Source organism: Schistocerca gregaria, chromosome X (genome assembly GCF_023897955.1).
Source record: "Schistocerca gregaria isolate iqSchGreg1 chromosome X, iqSchGreg1.2, whole genome shotgun sequence".
Taxonomy (NCBI): Eukaryota; Metazoa; Arthropoda; class Insecta; order Orthoptera; family Acrididae; genus Schistocerca; species Schistocerca gregaria.
Genome location: NC_064931.1, coordinates 500,771,621 through 500,787,672, shown reverse-complemented (window position 1 = coordinate 500,787,672; position 16,052 = coordinate 500,771,621). Strand labels below are relative to the sequence as shown.

Below are 16,052 nucleotides of genomic sequence, written 5' to 3'. Positions count from 1 at the left end.
TATTAAATTTTATACGAACAAAATATTTTTAACGAGGCACAGCATGGGTAAGGTGTGGTAGATCTACTAAAACTGCAATAGCCGAGTTTGTTACTGTTAGAAACTACATGAAGAGAAGGAAGTTTGTTGTATGTTTGTTGACCTTTCATGTTGAGTGCCATAACATTATTAGAGAAGCTCAGTGCTATGATATAAGGAGCAAAGCAGTTGATATTACGAAATCATTCATGGGAAAGAGAGAACAGCATTTAGAAATAAAACAAAGTATACAATAATATTACAAATGTCTACTGAAACTCTGAATTTGTTAAATATGCTGTGCTTTTATTGTAAGTGCTGGGACCACTGCTTTTCTTGTTATACATAAACAAACACTCAAAACAGTAGGTGGAAATGCTGTCATGTACGCAGACGATACTTCATTTGTCATTAACAGCATTTCAACAGGAAACTTCAGTGAAAATAATCATTCTATAAAATGTTCCCAAAACCACATGCATGCAAACTTAACACACAAAGAATGACATTACTGTCAAGCTTGGAGGCTTGGATCGAAGAGAGAGAAAGTTATACACTTCTGGGTGTGTGGATAGGTATTCAAAATGAATCATAAAAATATCTTCGAGATATACAAAGGTCTTGATCGTACCATTCTTTATTAAGAATTATGCACCTCAAAATTGCATCGTCAGACTGAAGCTGTGGAATGAAATGTACAAGAAATTAACGGCACAAAATATACATAAGTGTGCATGTAAGCATTGTATATTTTCTATTAGTAATTTCTTGTACACTTCATTCCGCAGCTTCGATCTGACAATGAAATTCTGGAATGCGTAACACTTAATAAAGAATTGTGCAGTCAAGACCTTTCTCTATTTCAAAGATGTGCAAAATCTGAATGGTCACCTTCCTCTACTATCGAAGTATTTCTACATCAAATACTGGATAAAAACATCTGTTGCACAATAAATTCAATCATATTTTTCATGAAATAATGTTGAGAACAATAAACACACAAAGTCTAGTGTGAATTATGACTAACTGACAACCTTAGCTGCTGACACCTGTCAGCAGCTGAGATTGTCAGTTAGTCATCATTTATTCCAGAAAAAAGCTGCACGGCCATCAACAGCAACTGTTCTTTCGAGAACAAGTTACTGTCTTCGTATATATAGTATGAATGCTCTATGGACTAATTCATTCACACCTATAATATGGTATTCTTGTCTAGGAAAGTGCTAAAATTGTGCACATATGAAGACAAAGTTACAAAAGGAAGTTGTAGGACATATAGGTAAAGTCCCTCCTAAAGATTCTTGGTTAAAGAAGTTCAGGGAACTAAACACATTAATAGTATGGTCACTAAAAACATATGAAACAAATATATACATAAAACCTAACCATGCTCCATTGTTCAACATAAAGAAGCATGATAGTAACAAGTAAAAATGATGATAATATTGGAAGAAATCAGTTCAAATTAACTGACGAAGAGCTTGTAAATGCCAGACGCTTCCCATGCAATAGTTCGTCATATTAAATAAAGATGTCTAGAATTATTCCAGATAGCTTCATCTAAATTTAACGAACGACAACTACATCTGTATGTATTCTCCATTTGTAAGTAGTTATTTGAAGATAAATAAGCATTCCATCTACCAATATGTACTACCTAACTCCATGTAACACACTTAAAAAAAAAAAAAAAGACTTGTGTTTTTTGATACTTATATTATGTCAGTGGTTAACTCAAACTCTTTGTAAATGTGATATGCCCAATACCGTTGCACATAATGGTTGACAAACAAAAACTGTTACTATCAGAATATGTTCCCAATTTTTATCTTACCCCCGCACGTCATGTGGTTCATCACACCTGTGCCTCTAGACAAACCCATCGCCTTACTGTAATCTGATCAGATTACACACTATGCAGAAAAATTCTTTTGATTCACCAAAAATTATTGGAGCTAGCAAAAAATTTTCATTACTGCCATATACGAACTTCGGAAAGAAGTTGCACTGCAGATAGCCACTCCCCACTTGTGTGAAAAATGTTGTTTGCAAAAGTTACTTCACTTACTCAATTTAAGAGTGCCTTACCATTTCTTCCTCATGTAAATGATATTCTTAAATGTAGATTCCACATATGACTGAAGATACTCATTACTTACTGATTCAGGCATGGCTCATTATGCCCTGCTGGAAGAATACTACTACTCGTGTGTCATACTGATTTCGAAGATTAAATAAAATTTTTACCCCAGAATGTTGCCATTACTTAATGCCAGTCTAATAAACAAATTTCACACCATAAAGCACTGGTCTCACCATCAGAATCAAAAAAGTAATGGATGGCCCACTGAATACATTAGTAACTTTCCCAATTAATTCTTGCTGATTCTATTGGTATGACCAATGTGTTCAATACATGCTATACTACCAACAAAATATTTAATGCTGCCAAAAAGACAAACACCTTAAAACCACAACATATTTAAAATTATGATTGGATCGGATGCTCAAACAACAGGCGAAGCTTTCTGATACTGTAGTACGAAAATACCCACTGAAAATTATGTCTATACAGGGTGGTCCACTGATAGTGTCCGGGCCAAAAATCTCCCGAAATAAGCACCAAACGAAAAAACAAAGAACGAAACTCGTCTTGCTTGAAAGGGGAAACCAGATGACACTACGGTTGGCCGCCAGATGAAAACTTCAGTAGCAATGCGTGGCTTCTGACACACAGAATCCCTCCAGAAGACACAACTTGTACCACCAGTGAACTAGGTGGGTGAACAATGACAAAATGTCATCTCCACTAGGATATCACCATGTAATATTCCAGAAACTTTGTAACCATGTGTGTGTGTGTGTGTGGGGGGGGGGGGGGGGGGGGGGTGGTTGCGTTTGCACACTCACCCTTGGTTTGTGTTGAAGTCACAGTTGCATCACCCTCATCAAGAATGTTTATAATGAACTAGTGGACTACTGGGTACAGAACACTTCTTACTGTCCACATCATATTAAAGCTGACTGTTATAATAATTAACTGCGATGTATGTATGTTACAAAATTATCATCAGGAAAATTTGTACCAGCCACAGTATTTATACTGTATTTCCCTGACTTTCCAACTATTGCTATATACACGTAAATAAACATCCGTTTTTCCATTACACTACATGAGATTGCATTATACATGTACCAGTAATAAGGATACTCTTTACGCAGAAAGGCCCAAATTTCAGTACAGTTCCACAAACATATACTGCACACAGGGCTCGGATACACACCATCACGAACTACGTTATTTTCAAAACAACTATATGGATTCTCCAAAACGTTCAACTTCCCACTTAGTGGAATACGGCGCGGCCAGTTTATAAACAACCCTGATGGATTGGTTAATAACATAGAATCCTGTCATAACTGAGGGATCCGAAATTAAACATTCGTTAAAATGCGAGGGCCAAGACGCGAAGTTAAGCAGTCTTTGAAAGAATTTACGCAGTTCTTCTACAGACATTCATGCTGTAAGTTTAAAGCATTTGAAAAATTACACACGATGTTCGGCACAATATGCATATTGGTTTTAATCTTTGATTATTTGCGGAAATCCTAAAATATGACATTAGCGAGGATGAATATTAACAATGAGACGGTAAAAATCATGTAAACATGAATTGCTATGGAAACATTCTGACCAAAAAACCTAAGACCTAACACAATTTTACAACCCTACATCACAAATACCTCTATACTTACGTTCTGGCTCCGACTTCTTGTAGCAATTGGCAGCATCAACGAAGTTAGTGGCTGCATCATGCCGACTGCCCGACTTTGCATGAAGATTCGCAGCTTCACAAAACGCATTTCCCGCTTGCCCCCACTTCTTTGCCATTTTGAACATATTAGCAGCTCTTTGATAACACTCAACTGCTTCTTCTAATTTAGATGAGCCTCTGCAGAACAATGAAAACGAAAGAATTATGTACACAATCCTAAAATGACATTTGGCAGCTGATTCACACAGTGGGCTCTACTCGCAACATAAGCAACTTTGACGTAACTCCCGTACGTAAAACTCATGTACGGACAGAACTTTACTAACCCGAACAACGACCCGAAAAATCCTTTCGAAGAATTAAGCTTCTTCTCAGCTTCAGCCATCAGCTGCATCGCTTTCTGTTCGTTGTCTGCCATTTTTCACAGAAAATTATTCACAAACCCACCACACACACACCTTCACTTATTGACTAAATGAATTCATGATCTTCCACTAGAGGGAACTGCTATACGAAAAACCAAAGCAGTTACACACAGATATCCCACTCACAATTAAGAAATAGCGCTATCACACAGATTAAACTATGAAAACTGAACCAAATAGATCGAACAAAATAGAAATTAATTATTGATTAGCTAATTTTGTATAATCAGCCAAAATTGTGATCAATCAAAAATGTCAAATTACTTTTGCGTAGAGATAGAGAATCTGTCATTATTCGCGGAGTGAAGTGTAATTTAGTTATATAGCAAAATATCGTTCTTACAAGAACGTCCGCGAAATCACTGGTCGCAATTAATTTCATACACATTTTGTTTTATTTGCGGACTGGTCTGGTAAACCGGGGATACTTTACCCCCAGGGGAGTAACTTTTCTTTGTCTATGAAAAAAGATTCAGTCTTAGTTAGAAACTATCTTAATAAACAATTCCAAACATCGTTCATTTTGTCCAACAGCTGACAGTTTCTAAAAGCGCATGTGTTTGAGTTATTCTGCCACTCGCTATCTTGGATATTTTCTGATAACCAAATCTGCACTACTGTATTATTGAGGTAATTTTTGATAAGAAAAAATGCTTTTTTGCTACCAGAAAACTACTTATACAGAAGGCAAGTGACATTCATTTATATTTAGAAATTAGTTATTATCTAAATTTCTTTCACAAACTTGCAATCAGTGTGTTTTTAGCACTGTACGGTGGAAAGGAGCCGTGAAGATTGTTTTCTGGGAATACTGGAGATGACTTTGCACCACTGACAAAGTGGATCAAAGTAGCTCCATAGTGTTGTCATTACTTTGTTTAGGCCATGATTCATGTTGCGAAGACTCTTATTATCTTGAAAATGAGCGCTGCTAAGAGATTAATGGTGTTATAGTATGGTAAGAGTGTAAACAGGAGCTAGGATCTCGTCAGTATGCAGTTTACAGTACATTATATCGGAAACAATGCCTGGAATCCATAAGAAATAGAACAAGTGTTTGAAATGTCACAAATGCTTCAGCCAAAGCAAACAGCTTAACAATACGAGACTTCACACACTGTTTGATTATTCTATTGATGAACCTCTATTACAAGAAAAAATTCTTGACTAAAGTTCGGACGAAATCATACAGGAGATATCAAATCGAAGTGTGGTTGCACAGTATGAAAATAAACATTACCCTGCTGGTATCGAAAGATTTATCGAAGATGGATGCAACGATAAATACCATGATGCTATCTCTTGTTAACTGGAAATGGGCTTCAATAAATATGTTCTTTTTCACAACTGTGAAGATACAGCAGAAGATAAAACACCTTCAAAACAGTTAAGCAAAAGACGCATTTTCTCGGTACCAGAGTTTGTTGATATAAAATATTTTACTGGTATAGTCGCTAACATACCTAATGAAACATTGACCTATTCGTTGAAACAAAACACCAGGACACTTCGATCATATTTGTTAATTTCTTTGCGCCTTAATTTTTTTTAAATTTACCCAAATTTATATTATTTTTGTGCTTTTAATATCAAGAAGTACTTAAATGTTGGTTTACTATGGTTCTAAAGGTAATAGAAGAAATTTTAGAGGTGATAACACTGTCCAAGTTATTATATTGTCTTAAAATAACGTTTAAGTGGAACAAACAGGGCCAAGTCTACAAGGAGCTCAAATATAACATGTTAGAAAACAATGATGTCACCATAAGGTTGACTTAGAGGGTTACAGCACTGTAAGTTTATAACATACCTGCAAATAATGACATGAAAACTAAGTACAAACACACATACATGTACAACATCGGTAAATTTACACTACAAACAGTTACTTCAATCCACCACAGACACTGTATAGGAATGGTGGAAAAATGTACTATATTTTAAACAAAGTAAAAAAAATGAGTAGTGTTATCACACGTGTCTCCAAGCTGCCAGCTTAGTGACCACTGACACTGCTGCTGCTTCTCATATAGTAGCACCAACAGACCCTAGAGAACTACAATCAGATACTGTCCACCCACAGCTGAAGCCCGAAAGCCTTTACCTGCAGACATCATATGCCTTGGCCACCAGCAATGTGATGAAGCATCCCACACAACTGGACAGCAAGAGAAAAAGAAAATAGTTGGTCTTTTTCTTGCATCTGATATAGCCAACAATCAAGATAGCAATCCTGGCAAAAGTCAATACTTTTCTGCCTTGTGTGGGATGCCACCGACTTTGCTTCTAAGGAGGTGCCCGTGCACAGGGTAATGCGTATGCATATCACTCACTCGCCAGCAGAAGCGGTGGAGATCTCTGGGGACATGTGCAGATATTGCATTCTATTTTCTACTTGTTTAAGCACCAAATACACCACTGGGAAGAGACTCTAATAATTTTTTAATAATTTGGCTATTAGTCATCTGATATATATCCACAAATAAATTGTTATAAATTTTCCACATGTTAGCAAACTAAAACTTTTATAACATCGATTGTACAAAAAAATTCGTTATACCTTCTACAGTGTACTGTACAGAGATGATTAAACCATGCGAGTATCCTTGTTTTGGATGATGGAAATGCTCGGACATCCATACACATTATTTTCTGAGTGTTCATTTCGTTATTACTCGTCGATAACAATTCTGACATTCTGAACTCTACCATTTCCACAGATCTGTAATTTTCTGATAGCCTATTATTTGGTGTTTGGATGTGTCAACCACATTGCAGTTCGGGCAGTATGGATGACATGTTAGTTTTATTTTTTGGTGTTGCAATGCTTTTGGGATTAGATCACTTATAAATATATATGCCACTGAGTGTATGTGAGCTGATGTATTTATCGCTGAGATCCATCCATACTGTCTTCTAGTTCAAGACTTTGTGTTTAATCTTGCATGGGGTTTTCTTCTGAATGTTTCTGTTGTGTCAGATACTGTGGGAGTCGGTACCAACACAAACCAGGAAGGAGAGAAGTTGTGGTGGCCTGTGGCAAGAATCCAAAAACATAACACTTGGAGGTTAATAGAACACTTTATTTCTAAAAAGGAAAGAAACATAATGTTACTTCTTGTTATGGGGTGGCTTGATGTGCTTCCTCTGCCTTCTACATACAATTACTTTTACTCGCTATTACTACTTTCAAATACAAGCCAGGTATCGTCTTCCTATTACTAAGTGCTGATGAACTCAAAGTTTGCAACCGAACAGGGCCAGACCAGCGATGGGCGGCTGTTTAAGTTGATGCTGATGCAGAACACTGAACTCTGTCTTCCTCAAGGTGTGGTGCTCCCCACTTTTGCCTCTGGCACATAGGTCAGCGCTTCCTTGATGTTGTTTTGTGGCGCTGTGCTGATCGGTGTGTAGTCGATGCCTTAGGAATGCAGTTTCTGATTATTGTCTTTGTTGTGTAATACCTTTAATCAGGAATCTTCTCTAATATGAATTATGCTCCAGTTATAAGATCCTAGATGTAGTTCCCAGTGTCTGTCTGTAACCTATGTTTTTTCTGCCACTGCAGTCTTCAGTACATCCAACAGACTTGCAGACAGTTACAGTGTATTTATTATGTATTTAATAAGAAGGGCTGAACATTTTGTATCACAGCTTGTTAAATCTAGGCCCCCTACTGTAGGCGATTTCGTCAGCTGATCCCTGCCTACACAAAACGACACACCTTTCCATATGAACCACGTCAGGTGTTTCTCATTTGTGCTACATATTTTCTCTTAATGGGTATGGCTTATGCAATACATGACATTTTAGGCTGGACTAGTGTGCTGATGTGTTCAACCCTTTCAATGACATTCAATTCCTTTATACTATTTCCTATTAGAGCACCTCTTACTTTCGTCTAAAGTATGAACATAGCCCACTAGCCACCGTAGGTGCTTGTTGGAGGATACTATGTACCATTACAAGTAATTTCCATTCCTGCTCCACCGGCAAATAGAGCGAAGGAAAAACAACTATCTATAAGCCTCAGTATGAGCCCCAATTTCTCTCTTCTTATCTTTGTGTGCCCCACGAGAAATATGTGTTCACAACAGTAGAACAGTTCTGCAGTCGGTCTCAAATGTCAGTTCTCTAAATTTCTGCATAGTTCTTCGTGAAAAGAGCACTGACTTCCTTCCAGGGACTTCCATTTGAGTTAACGAAGCATCTCTTTAATACACTTGTACTGATCGAGCCTACTGGTAGTATATCTAGCAGTGCATCCCATGTTTCCTTTAGTCTGATATGGTGGGTATCCAAAACACTTGAGGAATGCTCAAGAATTAGTCCCACTAGTGTTAAATATTCCATCTCCTTTATAGGAGAACTAAATTTCCTCAAATTCTCTCAATAAAACTTTAATCAGTATCATTGTGTCAAGCAGTGCACTATTGATGCTGTATTCAATGCTACATAATGAGTTTTCCTACTCATCACCATCAACTTACATTTTTGTACATTTAGAGCAACCTGCCATTCAGCACATCAACCTGAAATTAGTAGGGGTAATGGACGTTCTGCAGCATTTTTTTAGTACATGTTGTATATATTCAGCGAAAGCATACATTCATGGGATAATCTATTGCTATGCTAATTCATTTATGCCCCCCTGGGTGCTGATTTATGGCCCCTCGAGTATAATCCATCCTTCTGAGAAACCCCCAACCCTCACCCTTCTCCTCCTCCTCCCAACCGTCCCCCTCACCCTCTCTGATACAGGGGAATTTTTTATATCAAATGAATTGACTAATTAATTAAATCGATCAATTACTTATCCCACCTGCCTCTAGAAAATCACCCAACCCTCTCCTCCCCTCCTCCATTCCCTTCACTGCCACATCTGGAGTTAAAAGGCTTGGACTGTGCTGAGCTGCTGGAGAGAAAGGATGTAGGTTAGTTTATTTACTTTATTTTGGGTGCTACTGTGTTGGAAATTGGCAGGAAAAGACCAGCCCCCCTCCTCTGTCCTCCACTCCCCTCCCCCCACAAGGAGAGATGGTGGGAATGATTTGCTCTATGCTGGGCTGCTTACTGGTAGGTGCGAACATTACATTGCCCAGCAACTACTCGTCCTAATTACATAATTACACTACTGCAGATTGCAGGTATCGTCTTCTTGGAAATTTTTTTGTGTGTACCTACCTTGATCCACTAAGCTAGTGCACAATATCATCACCAGAGGACACCACACACCACTGCTACCCCTCTCCCTCCTCACCATCACCAGCAAAAGTTGATGAGAAAAATCGCTCAGTCGCTGGTGGACTGGAAGCATAACACGAGAGGAAATTGAACTTCATTGCAGAAGGAATACTAACATATTCCTTATTTATGAAATTCAGTTTGGATACCAATTTGCAGGGGTTGGATCTCTTTATCTGGCGAGAAGAGATCATCATTTTCTGCTGTTTATTTAATTTTGGAAAACCTAGGTCTCGTAAAATACATAGAAAAAGTTAATTAAATACATGAATAGTTCGTTTTTTTTTCAGATTACACAAGGAATACTGATATGAAAATGGTGTCAATATAAAATACTCACCCCACAGTGTTTTATATCATGTTAAACATACGTGGCAGAAACCCCCCAAACGATTCTCCATGCACTGCACACCACACAACATTGGCTGGATCACAGGGGACCCCTTGAGTCCAGATCACTGGACTGGTGGCACCTGTCGCCTGCTGATGAATGTGTGATAAAAGATGTTGACTTTCTTTGAAATATCACGCCAGACTCACTTCCTGTTTTGTTCCCAGACACACAGCCTCCATGTCAGGTAACTGGAACTTTCTACCCTTTGTGCTCTCCCTTCTATGCAGATACTGACTGAGTTAGTTCACACTACTACTAGCAGAGGACGTTGGGAGAAGCAACCTTCCCCCTTTCCTTGATCAAATCCCCTCCTCCCCTACGCCTAGCACCTCCAGGTATTTCCTGTCAGACAGAGCATCAGGTGGTGGCAATACTTTGATATTGATACTGAAGAAATTTCTGTCGAAACACATGCTCACTATCTCTCTGTCTCTATGTCTGGCTCCCTCTCTTTCAAGTGTCTACTTCCGTTGTGGTGCTGAATAAAATTGCAGTTACAATCTCAAATTTCGGCTGGAATTTATGCCGCAACAGTTGTATAATTCCGGACCAACTACATGTCTGCTATCTGTATTTTTAAGAGCACTGTAGAATTCCCATGTTGTTTCTGTCTGCTAAACCAGGAAGAAGATGGAGGGATTCATTCTGTAGTTGCTGTTGCAGTTAGGCATCGGAGATCGCAGCAACTTCTGTATGCTACCGCCATGCCTAGGCCATGTCGGCAGCTGCACACTCAGCTAGTGGAATATCATGGCAGTCGTTGCAGACATTCAGAGGTCAGAGAGAGTACCATCATGAATTACCAGCCGCCAACCGATCAACTGACATTGGAGAGAAGAATCGTCCAGTACAAACACTTGCCAAACTGAATCTTCTCAAATTTCCGAGTAAAAATGTGAAAATTCTCGCAACACACGTGAATGTGATGGCTCCTCATCAAGTACTGATTATTAACATTATTCATCCTCTCAAAGGGCGACACAGTGAGGTCAACTACTTTCTTCTATCCAATCTGACTGGTTCAGGAGGCTCACAAGGTGTCTTGTGCCTTAAGCCAGAAATGCCCATTCGTTCCACCCACCAGCTATATCTGCCACATACATGGAAACGAAGGGGTTGCGTCCCAGGAAACAAACCACGTATTTATCACTGTTATTACAATTAAGTATTACGACTGCAACACCAATCTGTTGACATTCAAAAATGAGCAAAGTATCGGAAAGACCTCCTCTTGACAACTGTAGCTCTGGAATATCAATTTCCCCTGTAAATGTGTTTCCTCCTCATGAGTGGACATAATTTTCCACATAAGATCTTTCATACCCCTTACGATTATCGATGCGATGAAATTGCAGTTTTCCACATCAGATCTATACCCCCTTAAGACTGGACGTAGTCCCACCCACGTCATTTTCTTTACACATATTGGAACACTGACCACAATAACTTTACATTCCAACACATACACATTTCGAACAAGTAATCCAATTATCAAAAAAGGTTCAAATGGCTCTGAGCACTATGGGACTTAACTTCTGAGGTCATCAGTCCCCTAGAACTTAGAACTACTTAAACCTAACCAACCTAAGGACATCAAACACATCCATGCCCGAGGCAGGATTCGAACATGCGACCGTAGCGGTCGCGCAGTTCCAGACGGTAGCGCCTAGAACCGCACAGCCACCACGGCCGGCAATCCAGTTATCATTAATATGTGTATAGCGTCCAAAAAAATTATGATATGTCCACACTCATACCAACTAGATTTCCTGGTTCTCCTCAGTTCTAGGAAATTGTTTAACATTTAGGTCTACCAGCCAGTCAGATTCGAGAACAGATTGCAGGCTTTTTCAGTCAGGTGCTGCATCCTACCAAGACTCTCTCAAACAATCGTTGTACAGCACAGGCGTCCTATACTATGTGATAATCAACAGCACTCCTGTCAACTGAAGGGTTGGAAAGATATCATCGATATTGGTTTATGTACTGTAATAAATATCGCCGTCGATAGAACGACAAAGAACGTGAAAGGATCTGCTTAGGGAAGCTGATGAGAACACACTCTGTGTATTCATGATATTACAGTTGTATTTTGTCTGCTATAGCAGATCCACTTGAACCGTTGCACAGGTGTATTGTTCAGATAATTAAGAAATGAATGTATCGTCTCTTAGAGTCTGATATACTCGTCAATGCGTTGAAATCACAATTCCCCACATCGGACCTATCCTGTCCTTATGATTAGACATACATAATGTTTTTCAGATATAGGGATCTGACCACTTCCCACACACATGTTGTGATATGTCAGAACACTATCCACAGTAACTTTACTTTCCAACAGCATAACATTCACGATAATTAGCTTGATAACCATTTATAGGCATATAACGTCCGAAAAATTATGGAATGTCCACAGTCGTGTCAGCTGGGTGTCGTTTAGCATGGCCTGCCATAGCTCCCCACTATCACAACCCTGACACCATATCATCGTCATCACATATTTCTGGCGAAATAAAAGGGGTAATTACAATTAAAATGCCTTAGCGCCTTTTATTTATGTTACATACGTTCTTTCACGATAGTCGGTGTATGCTATAGCAGGAACAACTGGCACACTTAAGGTAGAAGAGTAACTTAGAAGGATCCAGCTAATTTCTACGAAAACATTAGCTCAGACGTCTCACTTCCAGGAGATGTTTCGATTTCGTGACTTCCATTAAATATTTTTACAGATAGGTCTTCCAGTCAGTCAGAAAACAGGATCTAGGAGCTGTGCTCTTGGGATCTCATAAAGAAATGAATCGGTCTCCAGATTTCACCATGAGTACTGTGTCATCATAAATTGATGTGCTAGATAATGGCTATTGGTATATTCTCCATCCACACTCTGTCCTTGCGGTATCGCTGGAATGAACCACTGTTCAACAGATGGTGCATATATTGGAGTTCACTACTGACCTGCACCGTGCTGTTTGAAACAGTCAGTGCACTTCTGTTGGTCAGAGCCACCACAACTGAGAGAGGAATGGCATGGAATGATTTTCATATATATCCAAACGAAGATCTAGCTACTCTAATTTCTGTTCTACTTCTCCTCTGTTTTACATAATTCCAACAATTTTACAATTTCACTATGTTTTTCAGTAATTTCAGTGCATTTTATCCAATTACTCGAGTTCAAAACCACGGCTCTTGACGACTTCTCAGGTCAACAAAACGTATCATCGTTTCGATCTCTCGATGTAATCTGCCAATGACATTGCAGCAAGGTTCTCAATTTCTGTATCATTGCCTAACCACCTCTGTTACTTTATGAATGCTGTATATACGTGCACACATCGTGAACCCAGTTACACTGCCTACATTACATGACACAAATACTGTTTCGTAGTGTGGGACATAGCCAGCAGTAGAGATGAGGTTAAAAAACTACAACCTTTAGCCTAAACACTTTATAAATTCGTTAAGATTTTATTATTATTCACCACCAACCCCTATGTTAATGGAAGCCACGAAGTATTCTAGCATTTATAGGATAAAGTCGGCGATTGAAAGATCTCACCAACACCTTTTATGATTACCACCCCAACAAACGAATCATATCCATAACAGGGCTGTGTCCTGTATTTCAGAACGAGGTATCTCTTTGTTGAACCTAACGCCCAAGGATCCTGAGCAAATCTCTAGATGATCTCTTTCTATATATCTCGAAACTGTACCTCTGTCTTTATCCAACCCCTCTGAAAGAATAGCTCCGACTTAATTTGGAGCTGACTAGAAGTAAGAGTGTACTATACTCACTACATTTGATGTCTCGTGAAGGAAAAAAATGAGCTTAGTTCCATGTAATCAAACCACTTCGATATTTCGCTTTTGGAAAGAGCATAACACATGTTCCAGACTTATACAACTGACCAAAGCTAATGATACAGGCCGGTATTCTCATTTCAGTACTGTAGCTGCCGTTCTGTGAAGACTGTTCACTATCAATCTTACTCACATCACTCATCCAGTTACACACAATCTCTCAGGAATCTAGATGTATGCATACTGAGGAGGTTAGCACTACCTATTGTTGTATGAGCGTATAGCAGACAAGAGTATAATATGTTTCAGTGGGTTGTGGTAAAATAACAAACTATTAAGAAGAAGAAGAAACGTATGGTTTTTGCATGATGGAGCTTCAGATAGCAGTTTGAAACATTTTACAGAAATCACTTATGATCTCACTTCTGCAGTATTGTTGAATTGTTTGAATTCAATACCAAGAAGGTACTGGAAAGAGAGAAATTATTGTAGAACGTAAACACACACTCTTAGGACAACCCAATTCTGCATTTAAGCATGCAATAATATTAAAGCAGTATAGTATTCGATATATTAGGTGCGTGGAGGGAGTACTGGTATACTCTCATGCAGGAAATATATTTCCAATACCTGCCATACAATCACCCTGCGAGGTTTCTAACTCTCTCACTATGGTGAGAAACTTTATGATGATAAAACTACTACATTCTGCACCAAAGAAAAAAATATATAAATTAATTATGCTATGCATGCATCAGCTATAAAGTGATCATCAGCAATCCAAAATGCATGAAACCATGGCATCTAATGAGTAAATAGATAAGTGCAAACCAGTGGACATTGAAATGTGAAATTAAATGCTGCTGGAACATAGCATTACTGTGGACAGTTTTCCAACATGTTACCAGATACGTATGGGAAGTGCTCAGACCATTATTCCTGTAAAAATTTCATATATCTAGCCATAAGGCGAGGATAGGTTTGAAATGGGAATTGTGATTTCAACTCATTGAAGAGTATATCAGACTGTAAGGAATGATAGATTCATTTCGTAAATACTTGCACAATACACCAATGCAAGGGTTCAAGAGGATCTGCTATAGTGGACAAAATTCAGCAGTAATATTATGGATATGTAGACCATGTTTCATCTGCTCCCCTAAGCAGATCCTAACACATTCTTTGTCATAATATCGACGGCGATGTTTATTACAGTACAAAAACAGATATCGGTGGAGTCTTTCTAACCCTTCATTCATAGAAAAATGGTTCAAATGGCTCTGAGCACTACGGGACTTAACAGCTGAGGTCATCAGTCCCCTAGAACTTAGAACTACTTCAACCTAACTAACCTAAGGACATCCCACACATCCATGCCCGAGGCAGGATTCGAACCTGCGACCACATATAATCGATATTTGCATTACTTGTCCTAAATGTGTATGTGTTGGAGTGTAAAGCTATTGCAGTCAGTGTTCTGACATGTGCAAAGAAAATGACAATGATGGGACTATGTCCAGTCTTAAGGGGGAGGTTATAGTTTTCATGTGGAAAATTGTGATTTCATCACATTGATAGTCATAAGGGATATGAAAGATTTTCTGTGGAAAATTATGTCCAGTCATAAGGAGGAACATTTTTGCGTGGTAAACTGATATTTCCAGAGCTAGAATTGTCAAGAGGAGGTATTTCCAATACTTTGCCATTTTGTCAAATGTCAACAGAATGGTGCTGGGATGGTAATATTTAATTGTAATTAAATTGATAAATATGTGACTGATTCCAGACATATGGCAGAGGTAGCTGGTGGGTGGAACGAATGGGCATTTCTGGCTTACATCACGAGATGCCACATGAGCCTTCACAGCCAGTCAGAGGAAATCACCCACTGGGCAGGTGAATAATTATAGTACTCAATATGTGTTGGGGAGCCTTCACAGTGTTGCGAGTATTTACGGATTTTTACGTGGAGATTTGAGAAGATTCAATATGGCAAGTATTTGCACTGGTTGATTCTTCTCTCCAATGTCAATTGATCAGTTGGCGGCTGAGCAGTCATGATGGCACTCTCTCAGAGCTCTGAAGTCTATACAAAATGTAGATTCTGGCTCAGCTCTGGCTCGCTAGCTCACTCATATAGTTGCATCGCTTTCGAGCCAAGACTTGTCAAGAACCTATATTTTGTATTTATTATACTGTAATTTTCGCATGTAACTCACTTTTTTCTCAGAAAAGGTGAATGTAAGACAATGAATTTTAATATTATTTTAGAAAAGGTGAATGAAAGAAAATATAATTTAATATTGTTTTATAAAAGACAAATGTAATAAAAATGAATAAAGTTTGTGGTGAATTACCCAAAATTTTTAACTTTTGATTTTGTCT

At 38.5% G+C, this 16,052-nt stretch overlaps 1 protein-coding gene across 1 annotated transcript in view; it reads right to left on the bottom strand.

Annotated features, from left to right (window-relative positions):
* The window catches only part of LOC126297896 (alpha-soluble NSF attachment protein), a 39,656-nt gene extending 35,328 nt beyond the window's left edge, over positions 1-4,328 (bottom strand). Inside the window, exons 1-2 of the mRNA XM_049989203.1 lie at positions 4,121-4,328; positions 3,775-3,971 (exon numbers count right to left, since the gene is read on the bottom strand). Coding sequence (XP_049845160.1) covers positions 3,775-3,971; positions 4,121-4,212 — 289 coding nt within the window. The 5' untranslated portion in view covers positions 4,213-4,328. The remainder of the gene's footprint in view (positions 1-3,774; positions 3,972-4,120) is intronic.
* Positions 4,329-16,052: the final 11,724 nt, after the last annotated feature.